The sequence below is a fragment of the Brienomyrus brachyistius genome, chromosome 3 (assembly GCF_023856365.1).
Source record: "Brienomyrus brachyistius isolate T26 chromosome 3, BBRACH_0.4, whole genome shotgun sequence".
In the NCBI taxonomy this organism is placed as follows: Eukaryota; Metazoa; Chordata; class Actinopteri; order Osteoglossiformes; family Mormyridae; genus Brienomyrus; species Brienomyrus brachyistius.
In genome coordinates, this window is record NC_064535.1 from 20,077,936 (window position 1) to 20,099,276 (window position 21,341).

Here is a 21,341-nt window from a genome sequence, read left to right on the forward strand (position 1 = left end):
CAGAATACCAAGACTTTTTGAACAATTCTATGCTTCCAACTTTGTGTGAAAGGCTCTTTTCTCTTCCAGCATCACTGTGCCCCACTTGTCAAAGCAAGGTCCATAAAGACGCGGTTGAGTGAGACACACTCCAAAATCTTGTGGAATGCCTTCCAAGAAGAGTAGCAGGTATAATAGCTGCACAGGGGGACCAACTCCATGTAGATGCCTGTGTCATAAATACATTATACTGCCAGAAGTATTGGGGCACCCCTCCAAATCATTGAATTCAGGTGTTCCAATCACTTCCATAGCCACAGGTGTATAAAATCAAGCACCTAGGCATGCAGACTGCTTCTACAAACATTTGTGAAAGAATGGCTTGCTCTCTGGAGCTCAGTGAATTCAAACTTGGTACAGTGATAGGATGCCACCTGTGCAATAAAGTCCATTCGTGAAATTTCCTCACTACTATATGTTCCATGGTGATCTGTTAGTGGTATTATATCAAAGTGGAAGCAATTGGGAACAACAGCAACTCAGCCATGAAGTGATAGGCCACGTAAAATCGGGGACAACGCATGTTGAGGCACACAGAGTGCAGAAGTCGGCAACTGTCTGCAGTGTCAACAGTCCTCCAAACTTCATGTGGCCTTCAGATGAGCTCAAGAATGGTGCATAAAGGACTTAATCGAATGGGTTTTCATGGCTGAGCAGCTGCATCCAAGCCTAACATCACCAAGTGTAATGTAAACCGTTAGATGCAGTGGTGTAAAGCACACCGCCACAGGACTCTAGAGCAGTGGAGACGTGTTCTCGAGTGACAAATCATGCTTCTCTGTCTGGCAATCTGATGGATGAATCTGAGTTTGGTGGTTGCCAGGAGAACGGTACTTTCCTGACTGCATTGTGCCAAGTGTAAAATGTGGTAGAGGGGGGATCATGGTGTGGGGTTGTTTTTCAGGGGGTGGGCTTGGCTCCTTAGTTCCAGTGAAAGGGACTCTTAATTCTGCAGCATTCAAAGCCATTTTGGACAATTTCATGCTCCCAACTTTGTGGGAAAAGTTTGGGGATGGACCCTTCCTGTTCCAACATGACTGCACACCAGTGCACAAAGTAAGGTCGAAAAGGACATGGATGAGTGAGTCTGGTGTGGAGGAACTTAACTGGCCTGCACAGAGCCCTGACCTCAATACGACAGAACACCTTTGGGATGAATTAGAGCAGAGACTGCAAGCCAGGCCTTCTCGTCCAACATCAGTGTCTGACCTCACAAATGCTATCCTGGAAGAATGGTCAAAAATTCCTATAAACACACTCCTAAACCTTGTGGACAGCCTTCCCAGAAGAGCTGAAGCTGCTATAGCTGCAAATGGGGGGCCAAATCTATATTAAAGCCTATCTATTAAGAATGGGATGTCATTAAAGTTCATGTGTGTATAAACGCAGGTGTCCCAATACTTTTGGCAATATAGTGCATGTCATAAAAATTCCGGTAGATGTAATGGCCAGATGTCCCAATACTTTTGCCCATATAATGTAATGCGATCATTTATATTAAAGCAACAAGTATATTATTTGCATTTTAGCAACAGGTTTCAGGATAGACAAAATTGCCCCCTGCCCAGCTATGATGGACTATTCATACGTTGAGACTTCATGTTACACCACTTTGTTGTTTTACTGCCAAGTGAACTGGCACAAAATAGCCTAACAGAAGAAGAAAACGATGCAAAGATACAAGAATAACATTATGTCTCCTTAGTATCAAAGACAATCTCGCTAGAGTGCTTCACAAATTGTGAACAAAAGTGGAGAGAACACAATTAAATGAACATATGCAAAGAAATCAGGAATAACCTTAACCACAGGGGCAGAGTAAGGTATAAACTATCCCAGGAACAGTTAGACTTAGTTTTCATCAATGGATCTACTGCCGCAATACCTGCCTCCCCCGATCTGTGCATTTTACTGACGGCACTCCTGTCCCTACCTTGATTGGTAAGTTTTTCCACTGGCACCTGGTGCTTTGATTAGCATATTATTGATGTTCCATAGTTTTTTTTTTTTTTTTAATAATACACTTTCTTTTCTGTTTCAGCCCCAAAACATAGCTTAGGGGCCCCTCTATCCATGTCTGCCGAGGATAACTGAGCAGTTATCCGTCCCGATAATTCCACGTAGCTGGATGCTCTTTCTAAAAGTATCCGTTAACAGTTTTAGCAGTTTGCTAATATGAATCTTTGGCTTGATTTAGTATGTTACCATTTTCTGAAATTAGAGTAAATGATCAGCTTATTTAGGGGTGTCTAGTATTGTGTCGGCACTATGGCCGATCCACCTTCCCTGGGCTGAAAGTCCCACTCCACCCAAGAACTCTAGTAATTTAAAATGACCCCAGTTAGTATGAAATGCCAGCCAAATAAATACTTATCATCCGCATTATTTATGACGTATTCAGTGTCTATTTATATTACTGCATAATAATTATTTAATAATAATTTGAATATTGAGACAATCAGCCCGCTATATCCACGGGTCCCTCATCTCAAGATTCAACCAATCACAAATAAACAAAAAAAAAATCCAGAAAGTTACAAAAAGCAAAACTTGAATTGGTTGCACGCCAAGCAATACCCTGATTCCACATAAATTAAGTGAGAAACTTATAAGTATAATTGCTATATGTACTATGATGTGGAGGCTACTTTTGCTTGTCATTATTTCCTAAACAATACAGCAAAACAGCTATTTACATGGCATTTGCATTGCCACAGGTATTATAAGTAATCTAGATATGATCTAAAGTATACAGGAGGATGTGTGTAGGTTATGTGCAAGCACTACACCATTTTACATACTGGATTGGCATATCCGTGCATTTTGGTACAGAAGGGGTGCTGGATCCAATCCCCCGCAGATACCAAGGGGCAGCTGTATGCATTTTTTGTTGCTGTTCTCTTAATATGGCTGTGGTAATACAGCAGACCCTACCCAAACGTACCATGACGAGAGCAGGTTCCCCAGTCCCCAGTGGCCAAATCCGGAGGGTGTGATCCTCGGCCGCGGTCAGGAACCACTTCCGGCTGTGACTCCATCCCACGGTGCTCACTGCCCCAGCATGGCCTGCAGACAGGACACCAGAGAGGAGGAAGGGGGGCTTTAAGGCAGGCTGCTCTGTTCTAGGACGACTTTGTGAAGAGCGTCACCTTTGCTGTGTGACTAACTCCAGCTCTGACAGTTGTGCTCTCCCTCAACACCCTGGTCACAAAGCTACAATCTTTGCTGTCACTAACATAGACAAACATCACAAACACAGCTACCATCCACTTTTTATCACTTTTTTATGCTTTCTGCAGTTGTGACAATTGTTATGGTGCAGTTTCTCAGACCTGAAAAGGAAGCAATTCGTTTGTCCTGTCTAGATGATATCACACGGTCAACTGATCTAAACCAGACCTAATGAGGAATGACTGGAGGTGTCTATAAAGCTCTCTTCTATGGAACTGGAGAGATAACTAAATTTTATGTGAACTGAAAGACACTGTGCAGAAAAACCTCAAACCACTGGGCCTTGTCAGCCGCAGCGAGGAAGGAGGAAAAGCCTGTTTTGACCTGTGGGCCTTCCTCACACTAATACTGCCCTCTAGTGGGAACCTCTATTACGTGGCAATCTGTTCCTTTGTGCCGTTCCTGCGGTGTTGCCTCAGTGACACATGGAATAAGGTATGCTATTTTATTTGAATGCTAATTTTGCATTTGGAGTTTGGGTTAACCACGTAGGTTCACCATGCTGAATGTCTGTTTACAAGCGGTGTTTTTAAACCTAGTCACTAAGCAATAAAACAAGAATTCTGTGTTCTGACTGCAGATAGGTCTTCAAACCAGCATATTTCCTTACGAATGAAAGTGCCCAGGAACAATGCAATGAATATAATAGAGTACGTGGGGGAAAATGGTTTAAACTATAAAAGGTGCCAGAACACCAGCCTTCTGAAGAAGCTTATCAGAAACTGAACATTTGAATAAACAAAGCACACCACATGCTATACACCCCCCCCCAAAGTTCATGGAATGGAACAACATGTTGTTTAGAAGCATAACAGAGGAGATATTAGGGTTCAAATTATAAGTTTCCAAGTGAAATAGACCCTAAATTTACAGACGTAATGTATTATTATGTTAAAAAATTGGCATGTTCAAAAACTGAGATGGGAGACCCAAAAGAACAGTACATGGTACTTCAACAGAAAGGTCTACTTTAGCCTGAAGGTGAAGTTGTGGTTCAGACCTCCTACCCCAGCGGCGTTCCAAGCCGACGATGCGTGAACCTTGTAACTGCCCTCGATCTTCCACAGAGGGGAAAATAACACTTCTGATATTGTCACTACAGAAACCGAAGACCTTCCACCCTGACAATTGGTTATAATTCAGGGCTATTTTGCTGAAGCCTTTTTCAGGTTCACAGAGATTACATGAAAAAAGGAAAAGAAAAAATCCCCCAGAGAATAAGCTAAAGCAAATAAGACTGAAGTTTAATCACGTTTGTTTACTACCTGCGCAGACAGCTGGGGTGCCAGTGAGAGAGGATTTGTACACCAATGCTGATCCATCTCCAAGCCCACACAGGACCTGCTTTCCATCTCCTGCACAAGAAAGGAAGAGACAAAAACATCCACACAGTTGCCTGTTGGTTAGAAATGAACCATTTCTAGATCGATAAAAACAAACCATTTACCAAACATGCTAAAATGAAAAACTCACATATACAGCATGAATAGCATGTAAAAGGAAACGAACCCAAACCTATTCTCCTCCTCCTGGCTGTAATTTCAGACATGTATATTCATCAAGTGCTAACTTAGGTTAGGTCCAACTGGGCATGTGGCTGCACAAGATCCAAGGCAGAATCCACGCTGCTTTACATGGAGTATCACATTAAGGCCAGGTATAAGTTCCAAAATGAATCCAGACCAAAACAGTCATTCTTGACAGTTTTGGGGCTGATGACGGTGCTGACAAACCAGCAAAATATACCCTTTGTCAACTGTGTTGCCTTCCTGGACCCACTTCAGCCTACTGCGCACAGTCAGGTTTGGACGATACAATGGGATACCATGGTCACTAATAGTGCGTGTTTCACACACCTGAATATTGAAGACTGTGGATGGCTGTGGGTCTCCCACCTGTACTCAAGTGAGTGTGCAATATGCTCGGTGGAGCAGTGTCCGCTGGGTACTCAGCAAAAAGGAATCTACTGAGACAAGGGCACAGCATTATTAGCCACTGATTATTAACATGACTGCAACAATCTTCTGGTCAGACAGAACTCCACAGAAGGGTCCATACTTCCTTTGGCTGGTCTTCTTAGACCCATGACTCTTCTTCTGCACATTGGTCTTGGGGCTGAACATGACCATCCTGAAACAGTGCAAGTATAAGATTCCCTACAGGACAAATCCCTCTGCTATTGGTACTTGCTGCTAACCTTGCTGGTAACCATTGATACTGGTTTCACCAAGACTAGTGCTTGTATTCTGTATGGCTAATTCAGTGACACGGTCATCCACTATTCACCCATTCATCCACTAAGCACTCAAAGTTGTTACAGCCATGAAAAGACCATGACATTAATTTACAAAAGCACTTGAAATGTTAAATGGGAATAATCTATTTGATTTACAATACAGCATATTTATGCGTCATCTGCTAGATGCAACCGGAAATTTGCTTAAGGACAACCTGATATGCACCAATTAGGCATTAGTCAGAACCAAACAAAAGTCCACTATATTCAGGCACACAAACTTCAGAGTATTACCACGAGAGCCTCCTGCTCATGATGTACAAGAGCAGGCCTGGTTCAGAGGGGGTACCCTTCACTAATTTAAGACAGTTTTCCATCTACGTGACACTGCATGATCACGCACACGAAAAATGTAAGCAATCATTGGGGAAATATGTAAATCTCTTTTGAGAAATTATTTCAGCTATTTATCTGTTTTCCCCAGCTCAACAAAGCAGAACAGCACTGAGTACAGAGTGATCTTACGATGCAAAATGTTACCTTCTCTCATTTTTTTTAAACAAATGTGCAAAACAAAATTGCACTTCCTCAGTCCCTCACAAAAAAGATCTCTGTAGCTGACGACAACAGGAAAGGCAACAAAATTGCTGGTCAATTCTATGTTTAAGCCTCCTATCACAGTATTGGATATTATAGCATATCTTACTTATCCTTAAACATTTGCCAAGACACCATATGTGACCCATCACCACGAAATGAGTCTTTAAGTCGCACTGGTAGAAATACACCAATAAGACTCATTTCGTGGTGATGGGTCACATACAGTATAAGAAGTGGTCAGTCTGGCATGGGCACTTCTGTGACTTGTGCTACAGTACCTGTTTTTCCCATGTTACCAATGTCTTGTACAAGTAATACTGCGGTGGCGGGTTGGGGGGGGGGGGGGTGGCTGAATATCACAGTTCCATCTTTCAAGATCGTGAATGTTTGTATCTCAGTTTTGATCTTAGTTTCAGAACCATTACATCACTACAATATCCCTTTGAGTTCACCGGTCCACTCATCACATAGCATTTGAGAGCATGGAGAGCAGAAGGGGAGAAGCCTGCTGAGAACCCACCGAGGAGCCATCCCATATCCTGATGACTTTATCTGGGAGTGGAAGACCAGGGCCTGATTCTTCACCCCACCTCTGGAATCTGAAGAGAGGGGGAGAACATCGAATGTTCCTCTACACAATGCATCTCAAAAGTTCATGCGCAGATCAGTTTAACTGTTATTGTTACTTGTATAAATATTATTGCATTTTTGTTCCTATTATTGTATTTGAATAACTGACCCTTACTTTGGTCATTAAAAACTTTTCATAACCATAATCATTATAATCGCCAAGAATGCATCATTGTTAAATCTATTTATTCTATATCTGTACTAGTTCAAAATTGACAAAAAGTCTTAATTCATGAAGTCTAACTCTGTTACTCCAGTGCAAAAGCTGGAGAAAAAAAATGCAAATCGAAACAGTCACACAATCTCAAAGTGGATTCAGTTATACACCATAGTAAAGATGACCTTAAGAACAGAAGGAATGTGATTCTATAAGGAGATAGCAAATAATAACTAAAATTTCTGCTCCACTGTAAGTTTTTGTGCTTGCAAATGAACGACGTGATCAATCCCTCAATTTTAATTTTCATTTATTTTTGTTCCTTATTTAACATAAACCTCGACTTGAAACCAGAACAACAGAGCTGAACATGTAATTGTAGCTCTTGGGGTCATCGGAGAAGATGTGTCCATCGTGTGCTTGCTGATCTAGTGGAGATGGTAAAGTAATGATCTACACCTTTGGTGCTGAGGTCAGGCCTAAGGTCTATGTGCCAGAAGGACATACGTGAGGCTCAGCATATTCCGAGGGATTCCGGCTTTGTCAGACCATATCCTTACTAGAGTGAGATCACTTTTTCCTAATCCCTCAGAAAGGGAGTGTGGTTTCCCAAAAAGTATTTCTTCATTCCACTATAGAGAACTACATGTGCATAGCTTTTAATAAAAAAAATAGTCAATAGATAATATGTTTAAATATAAGATGCTGAACATCCAATTGTTACCAAGGGAAACAGCATCAGAAAAACCAGTGACCAACGCTACAAGCTGTGCCTAGCAAAGCTGAACAGCATAATCCACCCATCCATCTGACAGCTTATTCAATAAAGGATCACAATCCACATATTTCTGGAAGCAGTGGAATATTCTGAACCAGTGTTTCCCAATTTTATTACAAATATCACAAGAGTAAGAACACAACTGAAATCCATACTTACTGAAATTCCTCAAAATAATTCATTAGTACAAATATGAAGGCAGAGGTTAATATCTCATTACTTCACTAACTGTAACAATAGAGATGCGTCATTGGACATCAGATTTCTTATTTCAAGCTGTTTTACTTAACCTGCATCAGCACTGAAATGCTGAGATTGTTATTTCAGGATGAACAACTAGGTAGGATCCAGTATTAATTTCGTTGATAAAAACCATTACATAAAAATTACTTGGCTACAACATTTTTTCTGTGAAGACAATGGAGCAAAAATTAAATAAAAAGCTATTTTTTATTTTGGTCTTTTGAGTAAAACCCCATTTGTTTGCCCCACATCCTGCTCCAGCATCCTTCGTCCCTAAGTGCATGACAGTCTGATACTTGATAGCGTTTTTGCGAGAGGACATTTGTGAATGTATTGTGTTAATATGCAAGTATTAAAGTAACTTTATTCAATGATAAATGAAGTTCATATAAAGCCATTTTAGAATTGCACAGAATTATCGTGTATATAGAACAACAGTTAAATCCAAGTTCTTTAACGACTGCATGTTCAAACCTAATGGCCTGCTATAATGACAGCTTTACAGATGTGTCATTGGGGAATCTAGTGGATAGAGGTAGAATAATCTGTGCACGCGTGTGTAGACTATGAGTAAATCTTTTAGTTTCATTGACTGCATGCACAGTAGATTTAGTCGACTAAATCTACTTTAGATGATGAATTCCTGTAATTTTCGCCAACTAAAACAAGACTAAAACAAACAAAAAAACCAGATGACACAAATATGACTAAAACTAAGTTTAAAACTAAATCAAAATATGCTGTCAAAATTAACACCGGTAGGATCCAAGAAAAAAAAAATCTTTGTTAACGTAATGTGACTTAGAGCAAACAACGGTCTTCCTGTGCGTGAGCAATTCTGAGGCACAGGAAGACAGAACACAAACTCTCCTTCCAGGAGAGTATGGAAATTAGGAAAGAGTAGTGACTCAAAACTTGCAACTATGCCTGTAGAGAATTGTGTCAAAATCCTGGCTCTTCCGGGGACTCATGGGACTTTGGATTGGAGGATGCTGGCAGCCTTGAGATGTGTCAGGTAGGCAAACCAAGCTACTTTCAATACAACCACCTGGCTCCACGACAAGGTCAACTCAAACTCACCAAGCTGGGACCATATATACCCCCTTAACACGTATACAGGCAGCGTGCAAAACTCTACATACAATTATTTACAGGTAATAAAGTAGTGGGAAGAAAGGCAGGACTAAAAAGGAGTGGACAGCAGAGGTGCGAAGCGCTTGGCTCTGCATGATGTGACCTTTCACAGGAGCTGGAAAAAGGTTATGGTTTCCTGGGTGAAATTATAATAGTGACCCCAGGCATTCTAAAATAAATACTATGTTCATCAGTGACACGGGACGCCAGCAGAGAACCAGAACAGCTGGCTGGACCATGTTAAACAACCAACCTCCAGGACCTTTCAGAGTTCTGGAACTATTCTACTTGGACAGTTCGCCATTTTATTCAATTGTAGTCTGGCTCCATATAATGCTCTCACTGAGAAGAAGGGTACTGTTTCAATCCAGCACCGGCTGGCAGGGGACAAATTGACAGTAGGGGCTGCCTGCTCTCCCCAGAGCCCAGCGGTGCCGCGGTGAGCCTGAGCAGCTAGATTCCCTCCCATGATTATCACCAACTGACCCCTCTTTGACTCTGGCTAGTTATGCAACAAAGTCAACAGTATAAACGGTCATGAAACAACCTTAAGAATTATGACTCCCCCCCCCCCCCCCCCAATAAAATCCATCGATAAATGTTCCCCACAATGTAATAAAAAGTATTATTTTGATGTTGTGAGGGTCATGTTTTAGGTCCCCACAAAGATCTGTGACTGCAGTCAAAAAACTTAAAATGCCAAAAGTCTCGTATTTTGTTTGGTTACTTATAGGTAAGGTTAGTCCTGGGTAGGGCACACACTCACACACACACTCACACACACACACACACGCGCATGTAGAGTACACCTATCCTTATGGGGCCCACTCATTGACTTCTATGGGAAAAATGCTAATCCTAACTATGACAACCTTAACCCCCAACTGGCCATACCATTACCATAAGTAACCAAGCAAAATACAAGAGTTTTTAGTTTTTTCATAGCAGTCACTGATTTTTATAAAATAGAGTTTTCCCTGATGGGGACCAGGAAACCGGGTCCCATAAGGGAAAAAAAACAGATATTTATCACGTTATGGGGACATTGTGTCCCCATAAAGATAGGTACACCCACTCGCAAACAGACACACACACACAAACACAGATCTATGGCAGAAATTGGGCCTACATTTTGACCGGAGTGTAAAGAAAATGGATGGGCTATCTAACCGGGTCCATTCACTTATAACCTGCCCTGTTTCCATTATGATCCATAAATAGAAGATGCTGAGAACAGAACAAACAGGAAGAAAAAGGATCTGAGAGGTAGATACTTGTGGTTCTTGGCATTATACTAAAGTCACGCACAAGATGCTGTCATTGCCTACAGGATCCAGGCCCCCCCACGAGTTCTCTCCTCCCCACTTAGCATTAACAGCGTGTCTCTCAGTAGCTGTAATAGTAGCATGCTAACCACCGTCTGAGCTACTGTCTCCTGCGAAGCCGTCTGAGGCGGCCAGGGTGTAATGACACACACAGGCCTGCTGCACAGTTCCAGGGTCATTCTCTCACACTGCACCGGCAACCAGACACTATGAAAGAAGGCCCCGATGGACACAAGAGTTAGAAACTACAATCGCCCAGAGATGTCTTCCAGTGAATCTTTTCATCTCAGGTTATACCCAAGAAGCCATTCATCTGAATCTTTAAACGCCATCTAACTGCAGTGCAAACCTCCCTGTTGTATTTACTATGTTGTTAGAGTACAGTTTGTTTTTCCTCAAGGACCATAAAACGTGTTCTTGGCAGATACACTACAAGTATTAATCTTGTAGGTATCATCAAGCAGACACTTAAAGTTCCATACTAAACTGTGTATTGCCTAAATAATTATTTAAAGGGGGGAGCCAAAATAAACAGAGTGAAGTTCAGGAAAAAAAAAATCAGACACCCTATTGTGTTTAAGGACCAGGTTAAAAATGGAGTCGTCTGGAGTTTGGGAGCTGGGTTCCCGCCTGGAGCTCAGTAGACAGGCCTCAGTAATGCAGCTAAAAACCTGACTAAGATACATGATTTCTAAAACATGATGTTCCCATTCTCTCAGTTAAAGAATCATGTTAATGTAGTGTTTTCATTGTCTTAGAAGCTTAGGGATGATGCACAGAAGCCATTATGAATATGAATAGTCAATACTCAAACTTCTCAGGTAATTAGGAAAGAAATTAAGTTAATTTCAGAGATTAATCAGGGGTAGCACCCTTGACATATTTATTAATTAAAACCTTGATTTAGCTCTTGCTCTCTTTTTGGTACTTGGTCTCCTTTACTGTACTATATACACACACACTGTACTATGTGTTCATGGGCAAGAGTCCCCTACTGTCCCACCAAATTAACGCCATTTTTAAATACTTTTTCTTTCCACCTATCCCACCCAACACCTGGAATATGACACAACAGAGTGGTGTTGCTGGAAATGGTGTCAGCACTCTGCAAGAGAAAGATGTCCACAAGCTTGGCCAGGCTTGCAACGTTCAAGTCTCTAATGACATACTGTACTCGGAAAAGGCCTTAAACCAAAAGCTTAGATAATAACATCTTGAACGATAATCACAACCAACAGCCATTAAGTCAACATTATTCAGATAAATCTTTCTTAGGTTAGCCACAACAGCATTGCATGAGTTTGCCTTATATAACGTCATTAACCTGTCCTTCTGCGAGGCTTGCAAGCATCCTTTCCGAGCAGCTCTGCGTTTAAGGGAGACTCCGGCACTGGACGGGCACTGCGTAAAGAAAAACATGCATTCCTTCATAAGAAACACATCGCTCGACTTTCCACCATTACAGCTGTGCTATAATTGATGACTCAAAAATAAGAATAATAAAGAAAGCTGGAACTGGAAAAAAATGGTGGAACATCAGGGAGAAAGGCTGGGTAGGGGAGTGCATTTCCAGGCAAGCTCCCACCCAGCCTTTTTTAAACTGTAAAGGGTAGTGTCCCCCCCCCCAATGGCAACTTTAAGAAGTGGTCGCGTGCAGAGCTGGGAATGCAGCTGGAAGGAACGTGCCACCCACAATGTGGAAGAAACCAGCCATGAGCCAAACACAATCTAATGTATACTGTTACCTTCTGTTTTTAATCACTACCAGTCTGGATGAATGTGTTCTGCAATACCTGGGCAGCACAGACAAGCTCTGTTCCCCAGAGCTGGCCCAGAAGCTCCGGAGGTGTACGGGGGACCCTGGGACCCCAACTTCCAACAGAGCCACGGTGGGATCGAACAGCGAGGCCACCACGCAGAGAACCTAAAAGGCATGGTAAAACAGAAACGACAGTCAGGTGTGAGAACAGGAAAAGAAAAAAGCCTAGTAAAAGCATGGAAGATGATAATAAGATGTACAACAGATAGAAAGATGAATAAAGAGAGTAGCGAGAGATGAGCTAATTTAATACTGTCACTGTTCAAATCAATAAATATTTGATTTAATCCTTGAATGTTAACACACAGCTGTATAAACAGCTACAAACAGTGTAGCCATTTCTGAGGAGGAGAAACATCTGTATTGAAACAAAAAAAAAACAGACATTAAAAGGGTGACATTAAAATTCATATGTTGAAGTTGTTGAAGATATCATACCCATTCTACCATTGAGTAGTATGCATGCAGCTTTTAAAACAACAAAACGCTATGGCGGTTATTCTGCAGATGCCTGTGTCCAAAGTGATGTATGAGGAAAGTACAGGATTAGCGAGCAGGGTCAGCCAGTCTCCTTGGGGCAATTGAGGTTAAGGGTCTTGCTGAAGGGCGATAGCTCCCTGCCAGCCATGGGATGTAAGGCAACGACCTTCTGATGTGAGGCAGAGAGTCCTAACCTGCAGAGTCACATACCGTTCTAGCTGAAGAAAGTAACACTACATGCCTATGTTAATAAACAAAGTTTGAGCAGCTGGGTCCCGGCGTTCTGACTTGGCGTATGAAGACACGTGAAAAAAAAGAGACAAAGAGAAAAGGGCTCTGAGTGATACGGGTGGCGGTGGCTCTAGTCGGGGAGGGATAGAAGGTGCAACAAAGCTATTTGGATGAAGAGGTTTCATGCATGCAGGATATTTAGAGAACCACAATCATCTTGTCTGGTGAGATCTGACCCATCCCTACAAAAATATATACCAACGGAGACAACGATGACGGCCTCTATAGTCGGCATTAATACAAGCCTTACAAACAAAAGTTATTAGTAAAAAAAAATGCCTTCACTTCACAGTGCGGAGTTAGTGTAGGTAATAGCACTTTCGTGGGTCAAAGTGTCAGCCAGTTCCCCTTTTATGGATTTTAACAGTAAGCCATTATAAAATAAAAACCCACAGGGAAAAGAGAAAGACTGAACCACAGAAGAGTCCGTTTTCCTCTGCGGCATCATGGCATGCGGTCTCTTCTTTATACAACTAAGAATATATATTATATAGCTTTAAAAAGAATGAAATTGAAAGTTTCCATTCGGAATTCTGTGCAAACCAGCTGACCTGTGCGTTCCATGCACTTTTGCCCATAAGAACATTCCCCATTCCAGAAATCCAGCTCAGCTACAGCTCAAATGGGAAATAAGCACAGAGACAAACCAGCATCGACAACAAGACAATACTTTACTTACTAAATAAATTGAATGCTCAAACAGCCCCTGAAAAGGAAATGACTAATATGGCGGCACCCCACCAGAGTGAAAATGAACCCAGGGTAAGCATAATCCTGGGAGGGCGCAGCCTGGTGTCAAAGGAACACCTAATTTGAAAGTCATGGCTGGCCTTGAAAAAAAGATGCGGGAAAGATAGCCAGAGAGTGGAGAGTGAACAGGGGCAGTGTGACGCCTCACCAGGTCAGAGAGGTGTGATGGGCTAAACTGACCTGAGGCAGCTGGGTGATGTCTGAGCGATATGTCTTTGAATTTGAACGTTATTTCTATAATGGGAGCAAGTTAGGTAGTCTGGACTCTGAGTACTCACACTGTGCAGCGGCATAAAACTAGTCAAAACTAGAAAACCCACTTTTCTTCAAGGTGCAAAGCACAGACCGAGCTCTTAAAAACCTTTACTACTCATCTACTGCCGTTACTGAACCGTAAACTGCTAATTGCCGCACTATAAAAATACCGAAGGTACGGCATAGGTGAATGGAAGGAGAGCTTACCAGCAAGAATATATTCATAAATCTTAGCCTTAGAATAGACATTCAGCTGTATAAACATTAACATAAATTGACTGACGTTAAATGGCGCAGACCTTTCACTAACATCCTGGAAAATCAGACAGAATGCATTTTGTCACAGCAGAGCACGGCAGAGGTGGGAAAAAGGTGATGATCCACTGGCAGCTCAGTGAAAAATGGGGTTTATTAACGAGAAAAAAAAGAAAAAGAAAACAGAAGCTGCTGGGAAAAGCACACAATAGAAAGACCATGAGGGGTCAAAAAGTAAACTAGGAAAACAAGAACTAACTACAAGAATCATAAAGTAACATAACAAGGAAACAGGGTAACACAGGGAGTAGGATTATAAAACAAGCAGAGTCTCAAAAACACAGCAAAATGAATAAACAATGACTAACTAAAGAACGGGGACAAAGGCAGGCACTTAAATACACTGAACACGATGACTAACAATGGGCAGGTGTGGCTAAACAGAAGTAGGGGCAGTGAGGGACAGGTAAGGACAATCCAATGAATAAATAAATTACAGGACAAAACAGCTGGAATAAATTACAAATACAGGAATTAGGGAGCATAGACAAACACTAAGGACTAACACTAGAAAGGACTAGGAATGTAAACACAAGCAGAACAGAATTAAACCAGATATGAGTAGGATAAACCAAAACAGAGAAGCGAAGGACTAATGAATACCAGAAAACCAATAAACAATCAAAATAGGTAAGGCTGGCCTCAAACCCATAACAACTGAGTTATAGCCTCTCTGTCGTGCACTTAGCCCATTGAGTTATGTGGCAGTCCAGGAAGTAGGGAAAACACACAAGGGTCTAGTACAAAGACAGGAGGGAACAGGATGACCAGCAGCACCTAATGGCCAAGCGAGTGACATATGAGCAGGGATGGATGGGCGCTGATCCTGAAAGCATATCCTTAAACCAGTGAAAGTAAAAAAACAGAAGGAAACTACTAATTATATTCTTCTTCTTCTTATTATTATTATTATTATTATTATTGTTATTATTATTATTATTGATATCTAGCAGACACTACTGGGTAAATGTGTATGTCCATCTTTAATACAAAGTTTTAGTATATGGGAAGAACAGGAAGTGTATGCCTGTGAGGGAGGCAGAATACTTGCCCTGCTCTCGTCTCCATGGAAGATGGCCCACGACCCAGCTGCTGAGACGCTCACTGTTTGGGCGCCTGAGGAGACAAAAGACCACACGGGACTCAAGTCACACAGGTGAAAGGAAGCGTTAGCCAGACCTGTTCCTGTCTCAGAAACCAACTGGTGTCCTGGCCGCTTGTTTCATCACTGCCAATAAAATTTACAGGAAACCCAGTTTGAGACTCAAGCCATGCTGGTGGATTGATCTAATTTCAACCCCCAATGGCATTCTTGGAAAAATGACTTAATTGTGCCACCAGTTGTTTCGGGAATCAAAAATCAATTATTAAATAAAAGGTAAATAAAAAGTTACTCATACAGGTTATACTACTCACCATTTAGTTAATAAAGGTACTAGTGGACCACCCCTGTCTAGATTTGTGGGTGTTTATATATGAAAAATGGGAATCGGGTTTAAGATGCTTGACAGCATGACGCTCCAAACCACAGGAATCACGACAACCAACAACAATCGGGTTAACCAACAGCAATAAAATGATCCTGCTTTCCATACAGCCTTCTCGATGCTGCCATGGCCTAACCACAGCTTAACCAGGACCAGGCAAGAATGGCAGCTATAAACAAATATCAAACCAAACAGCTCATATTACTAGTCTTTTTCAGTTCCAGCTTTTAATGGGTAAACAAGAAGAGAATGTTCCTTTGGGCACATTCACATCACGGAATGGTTTGGTGTTGAGATGGATCAGACGTGCATCTGAATTTGAGAGAAGAGCTTTAGATCTCCCTTTGAACTTAGGATGTGAAAGTTGTACAATTGCTGGCGCGTAGCTAACAGCTATGCTAAGAGCCACACTAATAGCTACACTAGTGCCCTGCAGCGCCATCCACTCTTTGGGAACTTGCATAGCTGGTTTGCCTCATATTGTGCAAGAAAACCTATGTGTATCGTTTAATATGAATTAGGTTTTGATACAATGTTTATGCCAGGTTCTCTGGCAGCGAGGTCATTAGGCTAAAAGTTCAGTTCAAAAGCGTGACTCCTAACCTGCATCCCTTATACCCGCCTAAGCTGGTAATTAGAAACATTAAAGCTTTAAGAAAAAACCCCCACAACTTGCAGATAACAAAACTAGGTGTGACTAAACAACGTGAAATTTATTTGCTTGGTTTCAAGTATTGATTACTTTTGACGCTGTGATACTGAAGTGCCTCGGCAAAGTACTGATGTCGTGGAATATTACAGCACAAGATTCGGTTCTAGAAGGCTCACCACATGCAGGGTCTGCCTCATTCTGGATGGATTTTAGACATTTTGCGTGCTGCGGCTGACCCACTAGTTTCCAAACAGCCCCACACAAAGTACAAGGTCTCGCATGCATAGAGAGATACTCGCAGCGAATTCTTTCCATTCGCATTCAGGCCCTGAAATCCCCACCATCTGCGTTTGTGCCTCTTTGCTGCTGCCCATCTTACTGAGATGCTTTCTCTGCCTGTCCCGTCCACTCCAAGGGCTCCAGTGGTGTCATAAAGTGCGGGTGGAGGGTAAGACCCCCTTACAATTCAGGGAGCAACAATAAGAATAACAGGAAAGAGTAATGACAAGACAACTGAACTGAGGTGAATCGCGCAGTGATTCCTGGAGTCAGAATGGCCCTCATGACCTGGAAGATGCAACCAAAACATAGTGGGTCTACACACAATGGCATACGCCCAGACGCGCACTGATGGGGTCCTGCTAAATAATGTCCAACAAATTCACAGGAAATAGATCAACATTCAGTGTTATGCCCTCCAGGATTTTCCACTACCCGCCTATTCTGGGCTCCAGACTCCCTCCTCAATCCTCTATTGAGTAAGTGGTTGGAAGAAAGAAGAATTGATGGATGGATGGATGGATGGATGGACAGAAGATATACAATAATACGATAATGTGTAATTTGACCGTGTTGCAGGGTGAAACCAAGCAGTTTCCAGGTAAACACACATTAAAAAATGTGCGAATATGCACACTTAATAATTTCACTTGAAGATTACCTTTCAGATTCAGCGCTGAGCACAGTTCAGACGTTGCCAAGTTGATCAGGTACAGGCCATCAGAGCTGCCTATCCAAACGCAGTTCCCTGCTCTGTACGAGACCCTGGGAAGGCCATAAGAGGGATTAGCTATTAGCACAGACTACATGCATTCTGACCCAAGAACGTCACACTGGAGCTGCTGGTTGCTTTGCCCATTTGAGGGAAGTATGAAGCTTCAAACCAAGTAGGAATGAAAAGGACTCAGCAAAATCGACTTGTATGCCCCAGTGTACTGGGCCAGTAATGGGTATTAATTTCTCAGACAACAAAAAAGCCAAAATGCCCACTCAACCTGGGATATTCTGCCAGCTACACCGATCTTACTTTTCATTCAAATGGGTATAAACCACACCTGTGGCTGACTAGGTTGTACCCTTGCACCTCTGCTCGATATGTGTGGAGTCTGCGTATTTTTCCTGTGTTGTGCAGGTTTCCAATCAAAGTCCAAAAAAATGTGCATACAGTCATGGCCAAAAGTTCTGAGAATGACAAAAATATTCATTTTCACAAAGTCTGCTGCCTCTGTTTTCATACATAAACTCCGGAATGTTATGAAGAGTGATCAGATGAATTTCAATTAATTGCAAAGTCCCTCTTTGCCATGAAAATAAACTTAATTCCAAAAAACCTATTTCCACAGCATTTCAGCCCTTCCACAAAAGTCATGCCTGTGTCATGCCAACAGTAAAGCATCCTGCGACCATTCATGTGTGGGGTTGCTTCTCAGCCAAAGGAGTGGACGCACTCACAATTTTGGCTAAGAACATGACCATGAATAAAGAATTAAAGCAAAACATTCCCTGAAAGCAACTTCTCCCAATCATCTAAGAACAGTTTGGTGATGAGCAATGGCTTATCCAGCATGATGGAGCACCGTGCCATAAGGCGAAAGTGATAACCAAGTGGCTCAGGGAACAAAACATAGATATTTTGGGTCCATGGCAAAGAAACTCCCTGCACCTTAATCCCATTGAGAACTTGTGGTCAATCCTCAAGAGGCGGGTGGACAAAAAACACCCACAAATTCTAAAACAATCCAAGCATTGAATATGCAAGAATGGGCTGCCATTAGTCAGGATTTGGCCCATAAGTTGACCGACAGCATGCCAGGGTAAATTGCAGAGGTCTTGAAAAAGAAGGGCCAACTCTGCAAATATTGACTCTTTGCATGAACTTAATGTGATTGTCAATAAAAGTCTTTGACACTTATGAAATGCTTGTAATTATACTTCAGTTTACCATAGAAACATCTGACAGAAAGATCTACAAACACTGAAGCAGCAAACTTTGTGAAAACCAATACTTCATTCTCAAATATATGTCTATATGTCATTCTCAAAGCTTTTGGCCACGAGTGTAGATGCCTCTAATTTGTCCATCGTGTGTGATGGACTGGCATGATGTCCAGGGAATCCCCTGCCCTGTTCCCTTTGCCTCCTGGAATAGGCTCCAGGCTCACCATTACCCTGGAAGTTGAGAAATGGATGGATGGTTGGAAACCGCAACCAGTGTCCAGTTTCGGGTTGTTCCTCTGTCACACTGAGGTCATATTTTACATATGAGTTAGGATATAACCCCAATAAATGCTGCACCTACAAGAGGAGCCCCTAAAATAGAATTAGCTGTGTCCCAGATTTCCCTTCACCTGGTTACCATTGTAACGTTTGCCGTTTTAACCGCCAAGCATAGAAAACAGCACTGGCCCCTTTAATCAAGCTTTAATGTGAAGTTTCCTGCTATCACTGTGGAAACACACACTGGACCTCTAATAACAACTGGTACCACTTCCAGACCTTTTCTGCAGGCACCTGTGAAATAAAATTAATGTCTTTTTTTATGACATATTTTATGAAGGTTTCCTAGAACCTTTAGAACTTTTTGCCAGTGGAAAAGAATGAAAACCACCAGTTTTCTAAGAGACTGAGTAAAATGTTGAACTGACACACGGAAAGAAAATATGTATTTGATATTCAATATCGAACAGGGATTTAACTTGCTTTCGGGATGACAGCCTTGGCATTATGGGTAGTCAGCATGCTAGCTGCTACCTTCAGTTTTAAATTTCCCCTTACATTTTCATTACCAATTGATATATGGTGTTTTGTGCTTATTTCCCTGGAATTAATAACCCTTTAAGCTCATCTGGGTTTATATGAGCATGCAGTAATTTTTTCTGACTTCATCATTTTTCTGGCTAAGGCAGAGGTTCACAACCCCATTTCTTGAAGACCACAGAAACAGGCAGAAAAACATTTTTCGCACATAAATCAGACTCATATTGACATCAGGTGCCAGAGAAACACACATGTTTGTGATAAAGCGGCATGTGTTGGTGTGAAAAGGTGCTGGTCTCAAACCTGTCCTGTTCACGAACATCGTCAGGCGACGGTGTGAAGGCCCCGATTCTCAGGACCGGCTTTGTGGTCTCTATGTCCACACCATCCTTGCTTACTGGTCCTAGAAAGAAAACCAGCCAGACCTGAGGTCCACTTGGTCAAGACCTATTGGTACACCTGCCTTAATTAGATCACTACCTAGGAATTACTAAAACACTGCAATTTACTTTTAAAGTCTTCATTTTAAAAAGTAAATACACGCGTGGACAAAATTGTTGGTACCCTACACCTCAGACATTGCTTTTCAACCATGCTTCAACAGAATTATAAAAAAATAAACTCGCGGAACAAGCCTGGATAAAAATGATGGTACCCCTAGAAAAGACTGAAAATAATGTGAGTAAAGGGACATGTTAATTCAAGGTGTGTCCACTAATTAGCATCACAGGTGTCTACAATCTTGTAATCAGTCAGTGGGCCTATATATAGGGCTCCAGGTAGTCACTGTGTTGTTTGGTGACATGGTGTGTACCACACTCAACATGGACCAGAGTATGTGAAGGAAAGAGTTGTCTCAGGAGATTAGAAAGAAAATTATAGGCAAGCATGTTAAAGGTAAAGGCTATAAGACCATCTCGAAGCAGCTTGATGTTCCTGGGACTACAGTTGCACATATTATTCAGAAATTTAAGATCCATGGGACTGTAGCCAACCTTCCTGGATGTGGCCGCAGGAGGAAAATTGATGACAAATCAAAGAGACGGATACTAAGAATGGTAATAAAAGAGCCCAGAAAAACTTCTAAAGAGCTCGAAGGTGAACTTCAAGCTCAAGGACCATCAGTGTCAGATCGCACCATCCGTCGTTGTTTGAGACAACCAAGGAGGACACCATTGTTGAAAACAAATCATAAAGTCAGACTGGAATTTGCCAAACTACATGTTGACAAGCCACAAAGCTTCTGGGAGAATGTCCTATGGACAGATGAGATGAAAATTGAACTTTTTTCCAAGGCACATCGGCTCTATGTTCAGACAGAAAAATGAAGCATATCAAGAAAAGAACACTGTCCCTACTGTGAAACATGGAGGAGGATCTGTTATGTTCTGGGGCAGCTTTGCTGTATCTGGCACAGGGTGTCTGGAATCTGTGCAGAACACAATGAAGTATCAAGACTATCAAGGGATTCTACAGCAAAATGTGCTGGTCAGTGTCAGAAAGCTTGGTCTCAGTCGCAGGTCATGGGTCTTGCAACAGGACAATGACCCAAAACACACAGCTAAAAACACCCAAGAATGGCTAAGAGGAAAACAATGGACTATTCTAAAGTGGCCTTCTATGAGCCCTGACCTCAATCCTATTGAGCATCTTTGGAAGGAGCTGAAACATGCTGTCTGGAAAAGGCGCCCTTCAAACCTGAGACAACTGGAGCAGTTTGCTCATGAGGAATGGGCCGAAATACCTGCTGAGAGGTGCAGAAGTCTCGTTGACAGTTACAGGAATCATTTGATTGCAGTGATTGCCTCAAAAGGTTGTGTAACAAAATATTAAGTTAGGGGTACCATCATTTTTGTCCAGGCCTGTTCCATGGGTTTATTTTT

General features: G+C 42.0%; 1 protein-coding gene across 1 annotated transcript in view; it reads right to left on the reverse strand.

The window, feature by feature from the left end:
- Window positions 1-21,341, reverse strand: part of wdr27 (WD repeat domain 27) — an 85,366-nt gene that overhangs the window by 60,270 nt on the left and 3,755 nt on the right. The window contains exons 9-18 of the mRNA XM_049007890.1: window positions 19,762-19,861; window positions 17,363-17,466; window positions 15,335-15,399; window positions 12,167-12,297; window positions 11,698-11,774; window positions 6,627-6,705; window positions 5,329-5,400; window positions 5,127-5,233; window positions 4,536-4,625; window positions 2,984-3,105 (exon numbers count right to left, since the gene is read on the reverse strand). Coding sequence (XP_048863847.1) covers window positions 2,984-3,105; window positions 4,536-4,625; window positions 5,127-5,233; window positions 5,329-5,400; window positions 6,627-6,705; window positions 11,698-11,774; window positions 12,167-12,297; window positions 15,335-15,399; window positions 17,363-17,466; window positions 19,762-19,861 — 947 coding nt within the window. The remainder of the gene's footprint in view (window positions 1-2,983; window positions 3,106-4,535; window positions 4,626-5,126; window positions 5,234-5,328; window positions 5,401-6,626; window positions 6,706-11,697; window positions 11,775-12,166; window positions 12,298-15,334; window positions 15,400-17,362; window positions 17,467-19,761; window positions 19,862-21,341) is intronic.